The sequence below is a fragment of the Carya illinoinensis genome, chromosome 12, assembly GCF_018687715.1.
Source record: "Carya illinoinensis cultivar Pawnee chromosome 12, C.illinoinensisPawnee_v1, whole genome shotgun sequence".
Lineage (NCBI taxonomy): Eukaryota > Viridiplantae > Streptophyta > Magnoliopsida > Fagales > Juglandaceae > Carya > Carya illinoinensis.
In genome coordinates, this window is record NC_056763.1 from 2,211,805 (window position 1) to 2,233,387 (window position 21,583).

The 21,583-nt window shown below is 39.3% G+C and overlaps 1 protein-coding gene across 1 annotated transcript; it reads right to left on the minus strand.

Moving 5' to 3' along the window:
• Nucleotides 1-19,315: 19,315 nt before the first annotated feature.
• LOC122290020 (HVA22-like protein e) lies at nt 19,316-20,758 on the minus strand. The gene is made up of 6 exons (XM_043097528.1): nt 20,690-20,758; nt 20,531-20,590; nt 20,399-20,425; nt 20,101-20,223; nt 19,772-20,000; nt 19,316-19,614 (listed from the first exon to the last, which is right to left on the minus strand). Exons 2-6 carry the CDS (start codon nt 20,575-20,577, stop codon nt 19,594-19,596), a joined length of 447 nt encoding a protein of 148 aa, XP_042953462.1. The 5' UTR covers nt 20,578-20,590; nt 20,690-20,758; the 3' UTR covers nt 19,316-19,593.
• Between the last annotated feature and the right edge of the window lie 825 nt (nt 20,759-21,583).

Genomic DNA, 21,583 nt, shown 5'->3' on the forward strand with positions numbered 1-21,583 from the left:
TAGCCACCCTGGGAATATTTATAGCCAGGTCAACGGAAAAATGTCTCCTTTTTTTTTTCTAAGTACTGTGAAAAATGCATCCCTGGAAAGAAGAGTGTGATGAGGCATTTGAGAGATTGAAGCAACACCTGGCCAGTCTGCCCCTTCTGAAGTGGCCAAAGAAAGGTGATGTGCTTTGCACATATCTAGTAATCTCCCTACATGCTGTATTCGCCATCCTGGTAAAAGAGGAAGGGATCGCCCAACATCTCGTGTACTACGTAAGTCAGGCTCTTAGAGGAGTGGAAGCAAGGTACCCTTTGATTGAGATGTTGGCCTTTGCCTTAGTAACGATGACTAGAAAGCTCCGCCCATACTTCCAAGCCCACACAATAAGTGTGCTTACGGAAGCTTCATTAGTAAAAACCCTGAGGAAACCATACAGCACATGAAGATTGAAAGGATGGTTGATCAAATTGAGTGAGTTTGATATAGAATATGAGCTAAGAAAGGTAGTTAAGGGACAAGCACTGGCAAATTTTATGGCGGAGTTCTCAAGTTTCCCCCAAGAAGACATGGTAGCCCCCCAAGAAGACATGGTAGCCCCACTGGGAAAGCTGTGGGTACTTTTCATAGATGGCTCATCCTGCCGAGCAGGCGGAGGACTGGGAATACATTTGCTGAGCCTTGACGGCCAGGAGCGGTACTACATGACAGTGGGGTGAGCGCCCTGCTGCGTCAACCTAATCGCCCCTTAAGGGTGTGAAAGCTCCATCGACCCTATCGACGGGAAAGGCACTTACCACCTCTTCACGAACATCCCTAGTTAGGGAAGGTGGGTGAGCCCTTGCACCCGTGATAGAGTCTAGGTTAAGGGTGGCCACCACTTTAGCATCCAACTCCCCTTCCCTCATTGGACCCTTTAAAATAGGAAATTCAAATACAGGGTCGGACGCCAGAGGAGCGCCTGTTGAGGGTGTGCAACTCGGAAGGTAGTAGCCAGATCAGAGAGGGCCATGCTGGCTAAACCCTCAATGTCTCAGAAAATAGGAACGTGGCCAGGAGGAGGAACCGCAAGGTGCTGGAAGCGTGGTAGTAATTGGTGGGGTGGGCGGTTGGACCTGATAGCCCCCGGAGGGTGCAACAACTTCCTTTAACTGCGGCACATGGAATGCAGCAGTGGTTGGCTACACATGCATTTGAGTCTGGGCGCCCACCAAGGGAGCCAAAGCTTCCATGGGCAATGGCATAGGAAGCACAATAGCAGTTGGCGACATGGGCATTTGGGCACAGGCGCCCTCTGGGGGCGCCATAGTTTTCTTTTATGGAGGTGAAGAAGAAAAAGAGTCTTCAGAGTGAGTTCTTTTTCTTTGACATTCATCTTCATTCTTTTTATTGCTTCTTGTTTTCCTTTTTCTTCGCTTTCCTCCTTTTCAGACCGCCTCTTTTTCTCCTTCTTTTCTTGTACTGCGTGGCGACAACTCTCACTTTTCTCGGAGGGTTTCGGTAAAGGAGCGGGAGTCATATTTGAAATCATGAATGAACACCCCTGAACAGGAGACCGGTTGGGGGACATCAGAAACCAATTGATGTAAACGGGCGTCAACAAAAAGTCAATCCAAAGATCTTCAGGATGAGCCTTGGCCCAGGAACGAACAATCTCAATTCGGGCCAGCTCCCGACATGACAAAGGTTCCATGGTGGCCCACAAGCTCTTATCATCAAATAGAGGGTGCCAGATCGCCCTAACTGGAAAATCTCTGAAAATATCTTCTTGGGCAGGAAACTCCTAGCCTTGGCAGGTAACAAAGAAAAACCTGGTTGTCCAAGCTTTAGAGTTGGAGTATCGAGTCTCAAACCGAGCCAAGATGTTGCGAAGAGGGCAACAGAAGAGGAGCCTCAACCCATGTGATAGAAGGGACGTTGTCACAGAAACATTACAAGCAAAACCCTCATCATTGTAGTATCCAGATGAGGGAGCATACATCACTGTCATTTCTGGGATCTGATATTCCTCCTGATTCACCGGTAAATGTTTCTCTCGGAGGCCTGAATGCCACTTGTACCTGTCAAAGGTTGTGCCCTTTGGGACTTAAAAAGGTTGTATAGAACTGTCACCTTGTTCAGCCATAGAAACTGGAAGGGAGAAAAGAAGCAAGAAGACGAAGAAGACAAAATGGGCGAGAAACAAGAACAAGAAAGTATGCATGGGCAAGAAAAGCACAAGGAAGAAAAGTGAGTAGAGGAAAAAGTGAAGGAAATAGAGAAGGGGTATTTAAAGAAGGAATAAATACAGAACGCCAATGGCCATAGACATCATGGCCTGACACGAAAGCCCCCATCCTCTTTTGCCACGATAGCGGGATATTATGGGGGCTCCTCAATTTTTGAAAAAGTGAAACGATGCAGGAAGAAGAGTATAAAGGTTGGCCGGTGCTCAATAGTTCATAGATGGGCTGGGCTTGTCCCAAAGGTCATTTGCTTTCTGAGCACCCAAGCCCGCGGTAAGTGATCGAAAGATTTAGGCTGGAAACAAAAAGGAGGCCCATAACGAGGTTCATGATATTTATAAGGCAGCAGGATTAATCAACATAAATTCCCTATGCCTTTGGGTAAAGAGAATTAGTAGGGTAGATGGAGGGCCTATTTTAGCCAAGGGCCCATCCATCTTAAAAGCCCAATATGAAAGAAGCCCACTAGAAGAGGCCCTTGCTAACTAAAGGGAATTAAAGAGTCCAAAGCTCAACAAAGTTACACACACCATGCCACCTTTTACGGAAAGATAGAGATTTCATGCAGATGCGTGATCATTTTGGTCACTGGGTGATGATCCGCATCAATAAACTCTGAACGAGATAAGCGTCACGTATTAGCCTACATATACCAGGTAACCCTTGACAATAAGGGATCTAACTCTCTTTTGAATTCTAAATCATTTGGTTACACTTTATTGACTTAAGCATTAGAATTTCCCTAGGCGGATCATGCCAGAGCCTCTTGACATTATGCAGGTGAATAGTTGCAGAGGGGAAGTGAGACATGTCCTTAATAATCATCATTTCATAGCATTGAGCATAAACATCATCATTTAAAAATCATTTCATAGCGTCAATAAAAAACACAACCACACCTCTAATCTGATGATTTGCGAGAAATCTCACCACATTAATTGCATCGACTGGGAGTGTTTTTAGGAGATCCGAATAGAAGATCCTATCCTTGATAGAAGTTGCCACATTAAATGCAATGATTCATTTTGCCTCCATCATGTAGCCTCCTCCATTCTTACGAAAAGAACGAAAACAAAGAAAGGCATTTGTTTCCTTCATGCTCGTGAGCCTCCAGCCTTCCATTTTCTTCTCAGCCAATTTTCTTGACTTCCTAGCCATAGATCCATTTGAAACCTTTCCAAGAGAAGAGCCCAACATAGGCAAACCCTTTAATTTCAATTTGTGATTTTGAGAATTTTGAATTTGTGGATGTTAACTTAGGGTTTTCTTAAAATCAATTTCTTGCTTGTTCCAGTCAAAAATCTTTGAGATTCCTCCTTTTAAATTTCATTGGTGATTGGATTTACATCTTGAAAAGGGGATTAAGTTAGGTAAAACTCCTTTTCCCTAAAAAATTTCATGAGAGTGGACCGTGTTGTTAGAATCCGAACCATCAGATGGATTTTCTAATTTTTGATGTTGACTAAATGTGTTGTAGTTATTTTCTGGTTGATTTTCATTTCTTTCCCCTTGTGATTATTCTGTTTTGGTGGTGACTAAATAGAGGAAAATGAGTTTGGGTTGTGCTATGTTTTGGTTTTAGCCGTGCACTTTTAATGGCCTTGTGTTGCGATTTTCCTTGTATTCTTGAGTTAAAATATATTTTTATATATGTTAATCCTTGTGCTTGTGTATTAAATTAAGGGAGTTGAGGATTATGATTTTAAACATGATTTTCTAAAAGTTATGGTTAAGTGAGCCACTAGAATTTTTTAAAGAAAACTAGCAAGCTTGCTTGAGGATTTTGAGTGCGCCGAATATCATGCCTACTATTATGCTATGTTTTCATAAAGATGTGTTTTTTTTTTTAGTTTATAATTCTAGTATTTTTTAATTATGTGGTTGAAATTTTGGTTAAGTAAAAGATGTTTAAAGGCATGAATGTGCTAAGGTTAAAACTGTCCATAGAGGTGCAGAAAAACAAATTCTGCTATATATGCCCTGTTTTGAAGCTTAAAACAGTCCACTAAATTCCCTTTTATCACTTGAATCTTTTCCTTAACCTAAAGTCAGTTGTTTGCATGAAAAACCATTAAAAATAAGGGATGAAAACCAACCATTTTTAAGCCTATGCCCTTTGTTTAAAATGGCTTCCCACATGATTTTAAAAGCTGTCAAATACCTCCCTTACCAAAATTTTCAAATTTGTAGCATTTCTTTGCTCTCTTCCATACTTTAACAAATTCCCCATTTGCACGTTTTAGCCCACGATTCCCATCCGTCCCTCATGGCTAGAACCCAAAAGGCCTTTAATGGATAGCAAGCATGCTATTAGTTATTTTCATGAATTTCTTTAAAATATTTAAATGAAGAGTTTAATCTTTTGTCTTAGTACCATGTATGGTGGGTAGTTGAATGGGTTAAGGTTACGCTTGTGGTTAATATTCTTAAAGCGAATAGAAGTTCAGGAAGGCACTTTAATTCCAAGAAGGACGTTAATTAAAGTGTTGGTTAGTAAAGCATATAATGAAATGGGTGTTGACGTGTTTATTCCATGTCATTGAATAGGAAATTTTCAAGTTCAAATGGGACCGATAGTAAAGCCTAGAGGTAAGTAGCGATGACCAAGCTCTTCACAACATTTTTCTTATTGAAATGCTTTCTCATTTCAAATGCTTCATGTAATGGAAAATTTAAATGTATGTGTATAATCCTTCTTAGTAGCCCCTGCTAAGCACCCTATAAATTATGAATGTGTGTATGTGTATGATGTGAAGGATGCATTTAAGACTTCGCTCATGATATTTATCATGCATGTGTTTTCTTGAAAGCTAGTGACTTCCTTTATTGTATATGTAAAACATGAACTACATGTTTACGAAAGAAAATGCATGATACATGGATTTAGAAAGATGATGAAATACTTATTGTTTTATGAAGGAAAATGCATGTTGCATTGGTTTTAGAAAGATGATGAAATGCATATTGTTTTATGAAAGAAAGTGCATGCTGCATTGGACTAAGAAAGATGATGAAATGCTATGAATGAAAAGGAAAGAAAGAAAAGGAAATGAAAGTTTTTGTATGAAAACTTGTAAATGGCCAAGTATCTTACAGGATCGAATCTACAGGAATTGACTTTTGTGATAAAGAAAATAAATTCAGATGATGAAAGGAAATTACTAAAAGAAACGTACAATCGAATATAAAGATGAAGATTGTAAAATAACTGAATCAAACTAAAATGATAAAATGAATTGATATGGAGAAAGACTAAGGTTTCGAGGATCCGTTTAATAATTTATGATATTGTTTTTGATCGATTTATTTTAATTAAACTAGAGTAATGATTCCGTTTAATTGGAAGATTTAGCATTTAAGATCAAGAAAAATAGTCGCTTATGATTGAGCGTGAACGATTGATGATTAAAACATTTACAAATTTATTTGAATACCATAGGGATTCCTCAAGCATTCACTGTATTCGAAAATCACAATGAATCAAGATGAGTATATAGATAATCAAAATATCCAATAATAAAATCCTTCAATCTATCAAGCTCGTAGAATAAATTTTACGTGGATCCAAAAATAATATTTAAATCATTAAACCTCACCTCTCACCTTAGTATTAAAATTTAGCCAATCATATTCATTATAAGTGCTAAAGAAATCATATAAATATTATTCATTAGAAAACTAAAATGAAATACAAGAAAGACTAGAAAATAATTTAGAAACAATAAAATTTGGAAATCCAGCTGATACAGAGGAATAAATCAGAACCAGAGATTGAATTCATCCGTCTCTTCTAAATGAAAATGAATCAACACGAGAGCTTCATGCCACAAGTGAGAAACATCCACTCCGAATGAAAAGCAAAGAAACGGAAACCAACATAATGAAAATAAGAACAAAGAACTGAGTCCGTCCCACACCGACTCAAAAATTCTCCAACTGAAACTTGGTTGAAAACTCAAGCATGACACCTCTCAAATCCACCTCCAGAAAATTCTCTCAGCATCTCTCAACTCCCCACGTGCCCCTACACTTTCAGCAACATGACTCCCTTCAAATCCCCACGTAAATTCCTACCTCAGCCAAGTCTCACTCCAGCCAAGTCTCACCCCTTCTACTCTCCTGGAAAAGCAACCGACTGCTTTCTTTCACTCCTTCAATCCTCTCTATCGCCTGCATTGACCGACACTTCTTAACTCAAAAGCATCCACCGACTCTACTCACATCCATCTCAATGTCTCTCCACGTACCCCTCATGTCAAACCGACCTGCACACCTCGAAGAAAAATAATTCCCTTCCACGTACAACCTCCAACCGTACCCGACATGTCACTCTATGTCTCTTCTCTGCTCTATGTCTTCCCTCCCCCAATCTTCAATTCCTGCCGACACTCCCTCAGCTCCCTCTTATCAAAATAGCCAATTAAATTACTCCAGTCCCCTTCCCTTTCACTCCTTCAATCATCTCTCGCCTGCACCTCACTTACGTCCAACCGATCTACACAATCATGCATCCACCGACTTCCTTTCTAGACTTCCACGTAACCTGCTCTATGTATCTTCTCCCCCCTTCCAGCTCTCTCTCCACGTCTTCCCTCCCCCAGCCAGTCTCACTCCAGCCAGGAGGGGGAAGCCCCCGTCCAGCCCTCTCTCCATGTCCAGCAATATATATATATACAGCTGCCTCACGTCGATGCCAAACTTCTTCCTCTAATCAAATTAATACTTTTCAGCACAATCAAATTCCAGCACGTCTCCATTGGTTGAAAACTCCTACACGGCTCCCTTGAAACTCAAGCATGGCTCCTTTGCTCACCCACTCTCCTATCTCTTCTCTACCCTTTTTTTCTACTGTCCAACCACACACACACACACACACACACACACATATATATATATATATATAAATAGCTGCCTCAAGTTGCAAACTTCCTCCAATTCAAACACGGCACGGCATGTACTTCCATGTTCTTTTTTTTTCTAGCCCACATGCCTTCATGTTTTAGCTCCCTTTTTAGACTTTGACTTTGTATGTATTTGTCCACCGCAAAATATTTTCTTCATCGCATGTGTTTATGAACAATCAAGATAAGAAAGAAATCATCTTCATTTTGTGTCTTATTTTTCAGCTGCCAAGTACTTCCTTCCTTTACTTCATTCCTCTCAACTTTTAGTCAAAAGTTCCAACCGAATCTCATTTGAATTTTATTTAAACTGAAAATAAGAAGAAGAAATAACACTCAAAAATAAATTAAAAGAAAAATAGATTATCAAAAATAGACTATATATGTGAGAAAATATTGTCCCATTAAATTATAATTATAAAATTAAGCATAAACATGATATCAATCAATTAAAAATCACAACTCGTATTTATGCTTATTAACCATTTTTCCATCTAAAACCAATAATAGTGTCACGAAGAATTTAAAATACATTGGTTTTAAATAGCTAAAACATGCAATATTTCAGCTCAATCATTGTTCATTGGCTGATATGTTGCAAATTTAAATGCAAAACTATATATGTTTATCAATCTCACATGCCGAAGCTATGAAATAAATGACTATTGAAGATTTTTTTATCTATATATATATTATTAGAACAATAATGGATATTGGATATTGCGTTGTTCTTTTGACGACACGGAATAATCTTACCAAGTAGAAAAGATAGATATTATTCCGATAGCCGGCCCCAAATTATCTAAAATTTGTATATTTGCATTTATTTGTAGATATCTTCTCTTATATCTATCTACCTTTAGTTGTTGGATGGTTAGTAGTTGTGGCAACTGTTCTGTAATCTTTACTCTACCTCTGTTTTTACTATTGTTGATTTGTTTCAGGGCTTTTCACTTTTCTTGATTTACATTTCTGGTTGAATTTTCCGTACTTGGGATTTCCGGGCATTATTTTGTTCTCTACTCCATTGATGAAGTGGTGGTTGCCGGATATTTAGGGTATATTTGGTTTGTGAAACCAGATTTCGGGTTGGAGTGTTCATTTAGTTAATGTGTTGGGTAACATTTGAACTGCACCATAACTTAGGCAAGTATTAATAAATATGAACAAAAGAGGAGTGATCTAGTGGTAAAAAAAAAAAAAATTAACAAAATTAAACTCATAAACTAACGTGGTTTGATAGAATAATGTCAGACGCAATCATAGGTTATCAAGTGTTACATATTTTGGAGAATCTACTCGGTCTTCTAACTTAGTGAGAGAAACTCTAACTTCTCTCTAACCTGAGTTGAGAAGTGTTGTCTTACTCAAGGTAAGATTGTCCTCTAGTCTGTGTTTTGCTCAGATTGAGAGGGAAGGAGATGACTTCAGCACTCCTTGAACAATGGGGCAAGCTTAGACTTACTAAGGCTGAGCAGGAGAGGATATAAGTTGAGTTCACAGCAGAGGAAATGATTTCAAAAAGAGGCAGAATGTGCCTCTTGGGACTGATCGTGGTGGATAAGCAAATAAACAAAGAGGCCTTTCAGGGTACAATGGTGAAAATATGGAAGCCACAAGGGGTGGTTCTCTTCAAAACTGTCGAGGACAACCTGTTCTTAATAGAATTCAGCAATGCTCATGACATGAACAAGGTCAAACAAGGGAAGCCACGGATCTTTGATCGTAACTTAGTCTGCATTAAGGAGTATGATGGGATGATGGCTCCCAAAGATATAGCCTTTGATTTAGAAACAATGTGGATCCAACTCCACAATATCCCACTGGGTGGTATGACTAGGCAGGTTGGTTTAAGAATAGGGAGTAGTGTGGGAGAGGTAGTGAGTGTGGATGTGGATGAGGAAGGGATAGGTTGGGGCCCTTATTTGCGTGTTCAGGTTAATATTAATATCACACAACCCCTCATGCTAGGCATTATCAGCTCCTTTAATGGGAGCAAGGTCTGGGTTGCCTTCCAATATGAAAGGCTCCCAAACTTCTGCTTTTGTTGTGGTATAATTAAGCATGGCACTGCTGGGTGTCTTGAACCTGCAGCAACCAGGTCGTTGCATGGCAAATATGAAGCTCAATATGGTGCCTGGCTTCGTACAACCAACCAGAAAGAAGGCACCAAACTGAAGTCGGTTGATAAGGATGTACATGGCCATAACCAAGACCGCTACCCAGCAAGAAAGGTTGATGATGATGACGTGGAAACATTGACCAACCACAAAGGAAAGCAACCTGACACGCTTGTAACTGTTGCAGAGTCACAGGAAGGAACCACTCTTCCAAGGATAGACCATGCTCCTGTCAAGTCTGGCTGCAGGAAGGAAAGATGAGCGGAAAGGTCAGGTATGGCTCCAATTACTTTATTAAAGGCTCTTTCTAGGGACTGGAACATCACTAGACTAAGTGCAGGGGGACCCTTAGATGCCAAGTCACCACAGACCCTCAGTCTAAAGGACCTACCTTTTGACCAGGGTGAACAAACATCTCATGACCTGGGGGGTATTAGAGACAAGGGGTTTGAGCAAGCAAAAGGGGTTGGTAAAGGCATTGGTGAACAAAATAGAGAGGAAGTAAGGAACCAAGAACATATCCTCGAGGAGGTTGACATCAATGTACCCCTAAAAGAACAATCTAGGAAATGGAAGAAGAGGGCCCGAGACATAAGTCTGATGGACCATGACACTTTACTGGACATAGGAGAGGATACAAATGAACTGGACACAATTGGCACCCAGACTAGGGGCAAAACTAAAAGAAAGGGACTTACTAAGGAATCAGCTAGGAAAAGAGGGAAAGTGACACTGCAACATGAAGGGAGATGTACCAAAGGCACGACAGAGGCTGACTTTCAGCCCTGCCAGTTTAGATGAGTATCATAAGCTGGAACTGCTGAGGGCTTGGGAACCCTCGGACAGTTAGGATCCTTAACAGGTTGGTTAAGGATAAGTGTCCCAATTTGGTCTTCCTTATGGAAACCAAATGTTCCAAGGCTAGAATTGAGACTGTTAAAAGATGTATTAAATTTAATAGTTGCTTAGTTGTGGACAGTAAAGGGAGTAGTGGAGGATTGGCCATGCTATGGAGGGATGATATTGAGGTTCAACTTTTCAACTTTTCTAGATGGCATATCAGTGTTTTTGTTAAAACTAATGCTAATGAAACCCCATGGATGCTAACTGGCTTTTATGGTCATCCAATGACATCTAAGAGGGCACAGAGCTGGGCCCTTCTAAAAGTTCTGAAACCAACAGCCCCTACAGCATGGATGTGTATAGGTGATTTCAATGAAATCACTAGTCAAAGTGAGAAAATGGGTGCTTTAACCAGACCCTACAAGCAGTTAGAGGCCTTTCGTGAGGCCATTGAATTTTGTGGTCTAACTGGACTTAATACAAGGGGTCTAAAATTTACATGGTCAAACAATAGGAGTGGAAGGGGGCTTGCCAATGAAGAATGGAATATGAGGTTTCATAATGCAACATGTATGGTACTCCCTGCAATAAAATTAGATCACTCCCCTCTAGTAGTATCATTAGTCAGCATGTCATTGGAAAGTGGCAGGAGCTTCTCAAGATTCATTTTTGAAGCTGCCTGGACCTTGAAGACAGAATGCACTGGTATTATTCAAGCTGCATGGTCAAAGGCAACAGGGGGCAATGGTGCTAGTTCAGTAATCAATGGCAAACTGGCCAACTACTCCAAAGCACTAAAGCATTGGAATTCAACCCGAAGGAAAGAAGAGCAAGGCTCACTCAGGCAGAAGATGAAGAGAATTGCTGACCTACAAGATGAGGACATAGGCAACCATGGCCCAACAATCAAACAGCTGCAGGAAGAAGTGGAACAAGCTCTGAATGAAGTGGAACAAAAATGGAAACAGAGGGCTAAACAACATTGGTTAAAGCATGGTGATAGAAATACTCAATACTATCACCATCAGGCCAATCAAAGAAGAAAGACAAACTCCATTACACAGATTCTGGACCAAAATGGGCAGATAATTGAAGGCAAGAAGGAGATAGCATCGGTTTTTCATGAGTATTTCACTAACATTTTCTCCTCCTCAGGTCCATCTAAATACCAGGAATGCCTCCAAGGGATGAATCTAACAGTTACAAACAGCATGAACACCCAGTTGCTAGCCAAGTTCACAGAGCAAGAAGTTAAAGAGGCTGTATTCCAGATGAACCCGCTTGGATCCCTAGGTCCTGATGGGTTTCCAACCCATTTTTACCAAACTCAATGGGATACCATAAGCAAAGAGACCTGCCAGTTTGCCCTTGCCATCCTAAACCAAAGTGGCACCTTATTTAGTGTGAATGACACCTTCATTTCACTAATACCAAAGGTCAAAAACCCAAAGAGAGTCACTGATTTCAGACCAATCAGCCTGTGCAATGTTAGTTACAAAATAGTTGCCAAGGTGTTAGCAAATAGAATTAAGCCTGTTCTTCCTGAGATAATATCAATGAACCAAAGTGCATTTGTTCCCGGTAGACTAATCACTGATAATGTACTAGTTGCATACGAGACACTCCATTCCATGCAAACAAGAATGAGGAGTAGAGCTGGTTATATGGCACTCAAGCTAGACATGAGTAAAGCCTATGATCGAGTAGAGTGGGGCTTCCTTAAAGCTGTTATGGTAAGGATGGGTTTTGATCAAAGGTTGGTTGGCTTAGTCATGACCTGCATCACCTCAGTTTCATATTCTATTCTAGTTAATGGAGAGGCCACCATTTCCTTTAATCCCTCAAAAGGAATTAGGCAAGGAGACTCCCTCTCTCCTTATCCTTTTATCATGGTTGCAGAAGCCTTTTCATGCCTCTTGAATCAAGCTAAATTGAAGGGCAGCATCTCAAGTATACCAGTTGGAACTGGGTCCATTCATGTTAACCATCTGTTTTTTGTATATGATAGCTTGCTTTTCTGCAAGGCCAACTCCTTGGAGTGGAGCAGAATGCTGTACATACTGAAGGTCTATGATAAGGCCTCGGGGCAGGTGATAAACAAAGATAAAACCAACATCTTCTTTAGTAGCAACACTCCTACTGAGATCCAAAACAACATCCTGAACATCTCAGGAGTTAAAGCATCTGGCTCTTTTGAAGGCAAATCCAAAGGGGCAGGTTTTCATTCCCTTATTGATAGGACATGGCAAAGGATTACAAATTGGAAGACTAAGTTTCCGTTAGCGGCAGGGAAGGAAGTACTCATGAAGGCTGTCCTACAAGCCATCCCAACCTACACTATGGGCATCTTCATGCTCCCAGTGTCAATATCCAAGACAATTAACCAACTGTTGAGGAAGTTTTGGTGGGGTTTTGAGCAGGACCATACTAAGGTTTAGTGGGTAAAGTGGGATCAATTGAGCCTGGGAAAGGAGAAGGGTGGCCTCGGCTTTAGGGATATCAAGAGCTTTAATCTTGCCATGTTGGCAAAACAAAGCTGGCACCTACTCCAAGGTCCAAGCTCGCTGCCAACTCAGATTCTCAAACAAAAGCATTTTCCCAATGGGGCACTTTTGGACTCAAAGCTGGGCAGCAGGCCATCTTATGCATGGAGGAGCATCCAAAGTGGCCTACAACTCTTAAAGGAAGGACTGGTGTGGAGAATTGGTAATGGGAAATGGGTAAGCATATGGAAAGACAAGTGGATCCCTCAACCTCATACATACAAGGTACAATCCATCAAGCCTGAGGAAACAACACTTTCATTAGTAGCAGACCTTATTGACCCGGATCTGAAGCAATGGAAGGAGCCAATTCTAAACAGTCTGTTCTCTACAAATGAGGTGGATGTCATCAAGTCTATTCCAATTAGCATTGGTGGGAGGGATGACCAACTAGTGTGGAATGGCACTAAAAATAGTAAGTTCTATGTCAGCAGTGCCTACCACCTACAGAGGGAGATGAAGTCCAGACTAAAGGGGGGGTCCTCACACCTTGATTCCCTTTCTAGTGTTTGGAAAACCCTATGGAAGCTACCAACTACTCCAGCAGTCAGAATGTTCGTATGGAAAGCATGTAGTGAGGCCTTACCCACCATGGCAAACTTGATGAGAAGGCACATTGTCACAGAAAGTTACTGCCCAGTATGCAAGCTAGAGTGTGAAACAACTGAGCATGCCCTTTGAAGCTGTGAGGCTGCTAAGGATGTGTGGAGTCAGGGCAAGAAAAAAATCCAAAAGCTGAGTCTAAACTGTGCATCCTTTAAGGAAACCTGGGGCCTTCTTAGTCAACATCTACAGGGGGAGGAGCTAATGGAAGTGGCAATAATATGTTGACTTCTATGGACCAGAAGAAATGGATTCATTCATGGGAAATGTTTCATGCATCCAAACCAGATTCTAAGCAAAGCCTTTGGTGACATAGAGGCTTACAAATCCAGCCAGGACCACCAAGGCTCTTGTCCAACCAGTCATAGTGAGGGGTCAGCTAGTGTCTGGCTCCAACCCCCTGCAGGTTACTACAAGTTGAACTGGGATGCAGCCCTTAATACTGCTCGGGGACTAGTGGGGATTGGTGCCATTTTGAGAGATAACCTGGGAAGAAGCATTGGTACTCTTCAGGCCAGGAGGGAGCTGAATTTGAATCCATTCAGTGGGGAAGCTTATGCCTTAATGATGAGTGTCGTTTTTTATAGGGATATTGGTGTTTCTAATCTGGTAGTCGAGGAAGATGCTTTACAAGTCATCAGGCTTCTTAGTGGTAGCTCTCTCAACTGTAGTTATGGTGGATTGATGGTGGAAGATGCCAAGAAGGAGCTGAACACCTTTGCTAGCTGGTCAGCAGTTCACACGAGGAGGGAAGGCAACAAATTAAAGCAGCCCATACTTTGGCCAGAAATGCTCTCACACTTTCTGATGATTTGTTAGAACTTGAACTTACGCCAGTTTGTATTCAACAGATTGTAAGAAGTGAAATGTCTGTAATGTCTTGTTAAGGAAATGAATTGTTTCTTTTCAAAAAGTGTTATATATTTTTTTTGAAAAAGAGGAAGTCCACATTAAAAAATTAATATTTTAATGTAAATTTTATATTTACTCACTTTTACGAAAGAAATACGCAGTATTTACATATTCTTTGATTGCATTTATCATTTCTCTTACTTTTTATATGATCATTTTGTGCTTCAAATATTTCTTTAACCAAAATATGTCCTAATAAAGGATTTGACATAATTTTTTTTATTTAATGATTGAAGAGGTATTTTTAAATAATATTGTGATTCTTGACTAAAACAATTTTGAAGATATTAAAACAATACATTAAAAGAAAGAAAAAAAAAAAAAGAATGCACTGATCGGCAAAATTCCTCATTCTTGGTAGCTGCAGTGGTACCCCTTTCAAAAATATAAGGAAATCCAGAAGGGTAACATTAAGTAACTGATTTCTAATTTAATTCTTTTTAAAAAATGTTTAAAAAATTAAAACAAAATACATTTATACTTGCGGTTACAGTACAAGATACCATTCTCGATCACATTGTCCATATTTATAAAGGCCAGTTAATATTATAATAAAAAATAGTCATAAGCTCCTTTCATGTGCGTGCTACAAAACCCCTAGATGTATAAATGCGAGTCAGCCTCAATGCTTAGCTCCAATCTAGTTGCGATAAACGAGGTAGCCCTACAGCAGCTAGGTTGATAATCCCAGAACTATGAATCATATCATAGCCTTCGGCCCATTTCAGCTAGATAGGTCCCAGACTTCCGGTTCTATTACGCCTTCTTAATTTTCAAACAAGCATAATTACTCTTGTCGGTAAACCCAATTGCAAGTTAGTTGGGATCAGAATCAACTTATAATTCATCGCAAATAATTGCTGGTCTTAACCCTAAACAGGCAAATCTAAATTAGGGATAAATAGGCCCAATTAGTAAAGGAAAAGTTGTAGGTGATCAGAGGTCATTGGTTAGGGCGGAACCACAAAAACTGATCTGGGAGAGCCAAATTATAAAAAAATAATTTGGGAATACTCATTTTTATATAGTCTATTTTATAAAAATACTTTTAAAATTTTAATTTCCATCAAATTTTAAAAATTTTAGAAGGCCCAAAGCCCCCCAAACCCCTTAGTAGTTCCACCCTTGGTCATGATCACGTGAAACTCATGTAACTAGAGGGCGGTGACAAGGCCAACAATGTTAATTGCATCCCTCAATTGTGGGGTAGGTCTACTGAGAGAAATCCTAGGAAGACGTTCTCAATATGGAAACTTAGTTAACCATGTCATTAACGGGATGCGAATATGCAGAAAGCAACCTAAGCGAAATACTCTTACCAAATGGACTTTATCAATGGTCGAGTTGTATTAAAAAAGGTAACTTACTAGACCAGGTATCGAGTGTCACGCTCGTAGAAAAGCCCCACCATAACAAGGCACTTCAACTCATATGAATGCTCGACAAGGTTCGCACTAAAATGGTATTGATTCATTACTGGTTAAAGCATTTTGGGATTCCTTGATTTCTAACTACAAATTGGACCTCGGAATCATTGATCCAAACATCATATAAATTGACATCAATAGAACAAACAAGCGTGCTAAAGCAAACAAGCGTGCAGATTAGAAAACCAAAAGCTATTAGAGAGATTACTGTTTTCCGACTTAAGCATTGAAGATATTCCCCATAGGGTCCCTGATCCTTTCATTTTGGATGCAGGTCAGTAGGACTTGTATCAGGCGTATTGAAAATTGCATCAATAGTTTGATGGCTCCTATGGGATCGTCTTTTTTCTCCTTATCGTAGAGTGTTTCCCATATGCCTGCGACAACACACTCTTACAATCTGCGATTAGGAAGCAACTACAATGGAAGAGCAAGCTAGTGAGCGACAGGATTGAGAGGAGGTTCATGGAGATGGAGAAAAGGTTGAAGAAGGTGACTAGAGATGGAAGCTCTGCAAAGAGAGAATGAAGCCCTAAAACGGTGAGATGTGGTATATGAAGGAGGTGTAGGCAAAGACCACAACAAACAAAACAACGACAAGTCTCAAAGAGAAGGGAGGCTGATTATTGCAATGGCCCTCCCCAAAATTTTAAAGTAGCGCAGATTGACCTATATGACGGCTTCAAAGATCTTGTCAAGCATCTGGAAACTGTCAATGCTCACATAAGCTAACACGAGTTTCCTAGAGAGATTGTATGTTAAGCCTTCCCATTTATCCTCAAGGGTATAGCAAGAGGAGGTTTTGAAAGCCTACATTCGGGCTCTATTGCTAACTTTTAAGGAATTGAGTAGGCCTTTCTTGACACAGTTTATGGCCAACAAACGTAGAAGGCAGTTGGCCGCATACCTTCTTATCGTGAAACAACTGGAAGATGAAAAGAGAATAGGAAGATGAAGCCATACCTTATGCGGTTCAATAAAGAACGCTTGACGGCAGATGGTCAAGACGAGAAGATAACGTGTAATTGGAAGAATTTGGCCAGAAGTCCATTTATGGTAGAACTGGAAAGATATTGATGACACTGCGGGAGTTCATAAATAGGGTAGACGACTTTGTCAACGAAGAAGACACGCTGAGGGCATTGATTGATCCACAAAGAACCAAAATGGAATAGACAGACAAAAAGGCAAAGGAGGCAAGAAAGGGGAACAAATGGTGTGACAAGAGGACAATGGGGAGAAACAACCACTACGACATAAGGAAAAACAAGGGCTCCCTCTCTCGTGGTCAAGGTTCTAGGATTGTACATTCAATTATGAAAGCAAGCAGATGAGGAAGTCCAACCACAACGGAATGGCTATCGAAATTCAAACAATCGAGATACTGACCGCTGTTGCGCTTACCATAGAGCGGGGGGTCACATAACCGAGGACTGTCGCAACCTCAAACATAGAATAGAAGCCATGCTTGAGAATGGAGATTTGGTGCGGGTTGTTGCTGAACATGAGCTACTACTAAGATAGTTGTCTGGCAAACGACGAGAAAGATCGATCGGGTAAAGAGACGGAAGCCAAGAAAAATTTGCCACATGTCAAAAGAAGGAGCATGCCAAAAAAATCCCTCATCTCGCTCTACAATGGGATATGTGTGTCAAGCGAATCAACAAGTTTCATGCTACGTGACTAGGCAAATCCTAAAATGAATCATCATATAGATGGAAAGTATGGATCAAAGGTGCGTGTTCTAAGAAAGGAATTTGGCTCAAAAGGGTTAACCTGGAAAGGAGGAAATTTTCGCTAACACACTTGTGATGAGACTTTGTAAAGAAACTGTTAGGGGTAAATAGGCCCAATTGGCGAATAAAGAGCTATAGGCGATCAAAGGCCATAGTGACTACGAGGGTGAAAAAAAGGGTTAAGTAACACGAAATGTACCGTACGAATAGCGGTGATAAGGCCAACCGCCTGATCCGCATCCCTCAATTGTAGAGTAGGCCTTTCTACTAAGATATGATAAATCTTGGGAAGGCGTTCCCAAGGTGAAAACCATCACTGGTGCTTGGGGCCGAGGCTTGAAGAGGAAGGTGGCTGGGTGCAATATCAGGTAACAAGTGATGTGTAGCGACTGGTCTGAAGAAGAGTAACGAACTTAACATCTTTTGTGAAAAAACATATCGAGGTGTTATGACGTGTAGTTTGTTGTGGGATCTTTTAATGAAACGATGAGTTTTACTTTTAATTGCAGTGCTGTAAGCCATTTAGTTAGGTTGTAGGTTAATAAGAAGGTCGTTTTATGTTTTGCCTCCTGCATTTGAGGCTTTAGTTAAATGGGGCGTTTAAATGATTGAAGTAAGTTGTTCATTTTGAGATTTACTTGTTGCGTTTTATAGTTTCATGGTTCTGGGAGTATAAAGCTAGAAGCCATTCTTGTAGAAGGGGACTTTGATCATTTTGAAATCTGAATTGAGAGGTCGAGAACTCCTCGAAAGTTCTCTGTCGAGATTCATGAATAGAACTTGCATTTGATCATTTTCCGTGTGTTCTTGCATTTCTCTTCTAGGTATTACGATTTGTGTGTAAACTTCATTTGTTCTTGGATTCTTGGAGTTGAGTTAGTAGAAGTTGGCTCCTCTTCTTGTCATCTTAACTAGTGATCTCATCAAGAACGTTACTATAAAATGTGTGTCAATACATTTATCTGTTGCCTTTGCTAATATGTTTTCTTATGTGAATAAATAGATGATGGACAAGCGACAAGATCTGAACCATTAAAGTTAATAACGCTGAGCTATTGGTCACGTGAGAAGCTTGTGACTTCATCTGAGGAATCAAGTGTTGAGTTGCTGGATCACTACACGTGTTGGCATCTACTTTCATCCTATATATATATTACCATCCGATGCTTGTAACCCTAATCTGATTATTTTGCATTTTCTATTTTAGAGGTTTCAAGAGAGTGAGGGCAGGGAAGGGGGCGAAACTTAGGGTTTGCTAGGGTTTTCTTAATGTGAAAGAAATTTGTTTGATTTCTGGAGTGTGAGAGAAGGTTTTGTAACTCTAAATTATTTGTGAATAATTGATAATTAATAAAGCTTTGAACCCATTTATGCCATGGACGTAGACCATTAAAATCAAACTATATATATTAATTGTATTCTTTCTTTCTTTCTTTTATAATTGCATTATATTCTTGTTGATTTCTTGCTTTATTTTTCTATTTTGTAATATGATTCATTTGGTATATTGTTGGTTTTCTGGTTGTGATTGATATCAAATCGATATCTTGAGTTTCTGTTTCCAACAAGAAACTTATGCCCCGATTAGTTATCAAAAATTAAATAATCTTATCTTATTTAATTTAATTTAATTATTATAATTTTTTTTAAAATTTTCATATAAAATATAATAAATAATTTAAATTTTTAAATTTTAATATATAATTAATATTAAAAAATAATATTTTATTTATTACTATTTAAGAAATCTTATTTAATTTTATCTTATCCTAATTTCGAAACCAAACGCGATGCAAATTTGCAGAAAGCAATCTGAGCGAGATACTCATAACGGATAGACGCTATAAAAAACAGGGTAGTACTAAAAAGGTAAGTTACCGAACCAAGTACAAGTGCCGTGCTAGTGGCTAAAGCCCTACCATAACCTTTTATTTTTAGTTGCAGGTCGATTGGCTTGTCTCAGGTGTACTAAAAATTGTATCAACATCTTGCAACAAAGATCATCTAAATTATTGGTGAATGAAAGCAGAAAGCAAATCCGAATGAACTCGAAAGTAAGAGTCAAATTACATGATAATCAGTTTGGTGGTGCCGCGCGTGGCAAAACACCAGGCGGCCATCCAAGTCTTCATGTACAGTAAGAGAAAAAGAAGTCACAAAAGCATTTCAGAAGTTACAAACTTGTACATGCGTATATTACAATATCAGAAGAGGATACTGTAAAGACGAAACGTTGAAGGAGAAGAATCACACAAGCCAGCATGAAATCTCATGTTTCCCCCAAGTCTTTCGATCTCTTTAGTATGCCTCGCGCTCCCCCTGTCCATTATTCAAATACGAAAATTAAACGATAAATACAAAAAATAAATTACAAAGCCCCAACTACGTAGGAAAATACATGATTGGGAATAGCAATAGATTGGAATATATATATATAAATATATAGGTGGGGAGAAAAGGTAAGTGAGACACTCACTTTCTTCGGGGTGACGAAATGCACGAACTTGTGCCTGCCCTTGGTGCCAGTGGGAGACTTCTCACGTTGATGCACTGGAGACTTCTCACGTTGATGATCACTCGCTCCTGATCTATACTTGCTGATTTGCTGTCTCACGAATCTCTCATATAAGAAAGCTGCCCCTTGGAATTGTGGCAGAACTAGCCATATCACAAACAGTAGCTTCACATCGTACCAAATAGGTATCCTACAATTAATATATTCAAACCCAGAAAAAAGTTGGTTAATTTGAATGATGTACGTAGAAAATAACATATCTTGATATGCAAGTATGGAATTTTTGTTACCACTCCAAAATGGGTTGGAGAAGCATCTCCATAAGAGTGAGAAATGAGTACAAGATCCAATACGCAAGCCACTGTTGGTCATCCAGTTTTGATGTGCTCTCTATGGCCACCACTGATGCATATCTGGAAAATCGAGTTGCATAATGTATAAGAAGAAAATACATTTATATTTCAAGCTTCTCTAAAAAAAATCAATATATATACATATGTGTGTATATATATATATAACGTCTTGAAATGGAATTAATCTGAAAGAAACAAGCTGTATCAAAACTCAGAAAAGAATTCATATGCTCACAAGGGGTACAGCAACATCAGCACTGGCCTGCACAAATCATCAATAACAGAAACTTCCGAGTTATTTTGGGGCAAAATTTTAAAAATCAGAAAACAAAATATAGTAAACAAATTAACTCACATAAAAGCTTACCCGGAAAGTGAATGAAGTTGAGTGATCAACGTCCACAATTGTCCCATTATCCTTCTTCTCCTGTGCGCGCGTTGGGGTCAGTTTCTTAAAAACAAGAAAGGAATATGAAAGCAAACAGAGAAACTGGCTTTCCAAAGAGTAAAGTGAACGAGTTTGAACCTAACGAGAAAATAATAATTTAGAGCCACCGAGACAAAAGATATCAAGCTGCAAAGGCCGGTAGTGTTGAAGCTTGGTGGGTTAGTTATATAGGAACGAAATCAGGACACGTGGCACGATCGGAGAGGGCATCGGGTTCTGCCTTGGACGTGTCGAAGTAGATTTTGCACCGTCCATGACAGGCCGTCTTAATCCACCTTATTAATCATCATATTATATAAATGCATTTGTGCCTTTCCCCAGGCACAAGCCACGTGTTCATGCTTTTGAGTTTTGATGTGCACATCGGCATATGTAGGTCGGTCACGTAACATGTGGCATCAGACGAAGGGCAACTTCCCAAATTTAATTACGAGGGATCATCATACGCGCACACAAAAGGCAACCTTCTAATTATGTGGGCCACGTGGTGGGTTACTGTCTATAACTCTTAAGCCTCTTGAACGGGTGATCCAAGCATGGAAGATAACTTTTTTTTGTTTTCAAATAACAGTACTCTTTCAATATTATATATACGAGCCTAGAATCTTACAATGTATCAACAGTTATTTATGCTGAATTTTATATATTTATATTTAAAAATAGAGAATATATAATCACTATAATAACTATTTAAAATTAAAAATTAAGAATTATTGGTCAAAATATAAATACCTTAAAAATGGATTAAAAAAATTTATATTTATATAAAATGAAGCATTCTTATAAAAAAGAGTTTACTTTATCAATAAAATATTTCATGGCAAATTTACATTTTGAAAATGTCTTATACATATAATTTTTATATTTTAACAGATCCAAAATTGAGAAAATTAATATGAGATACGACTCTATATTTTAATTTGTATATTTTTAATTTACATATATGAAAATTATATGATAAAATATTACATC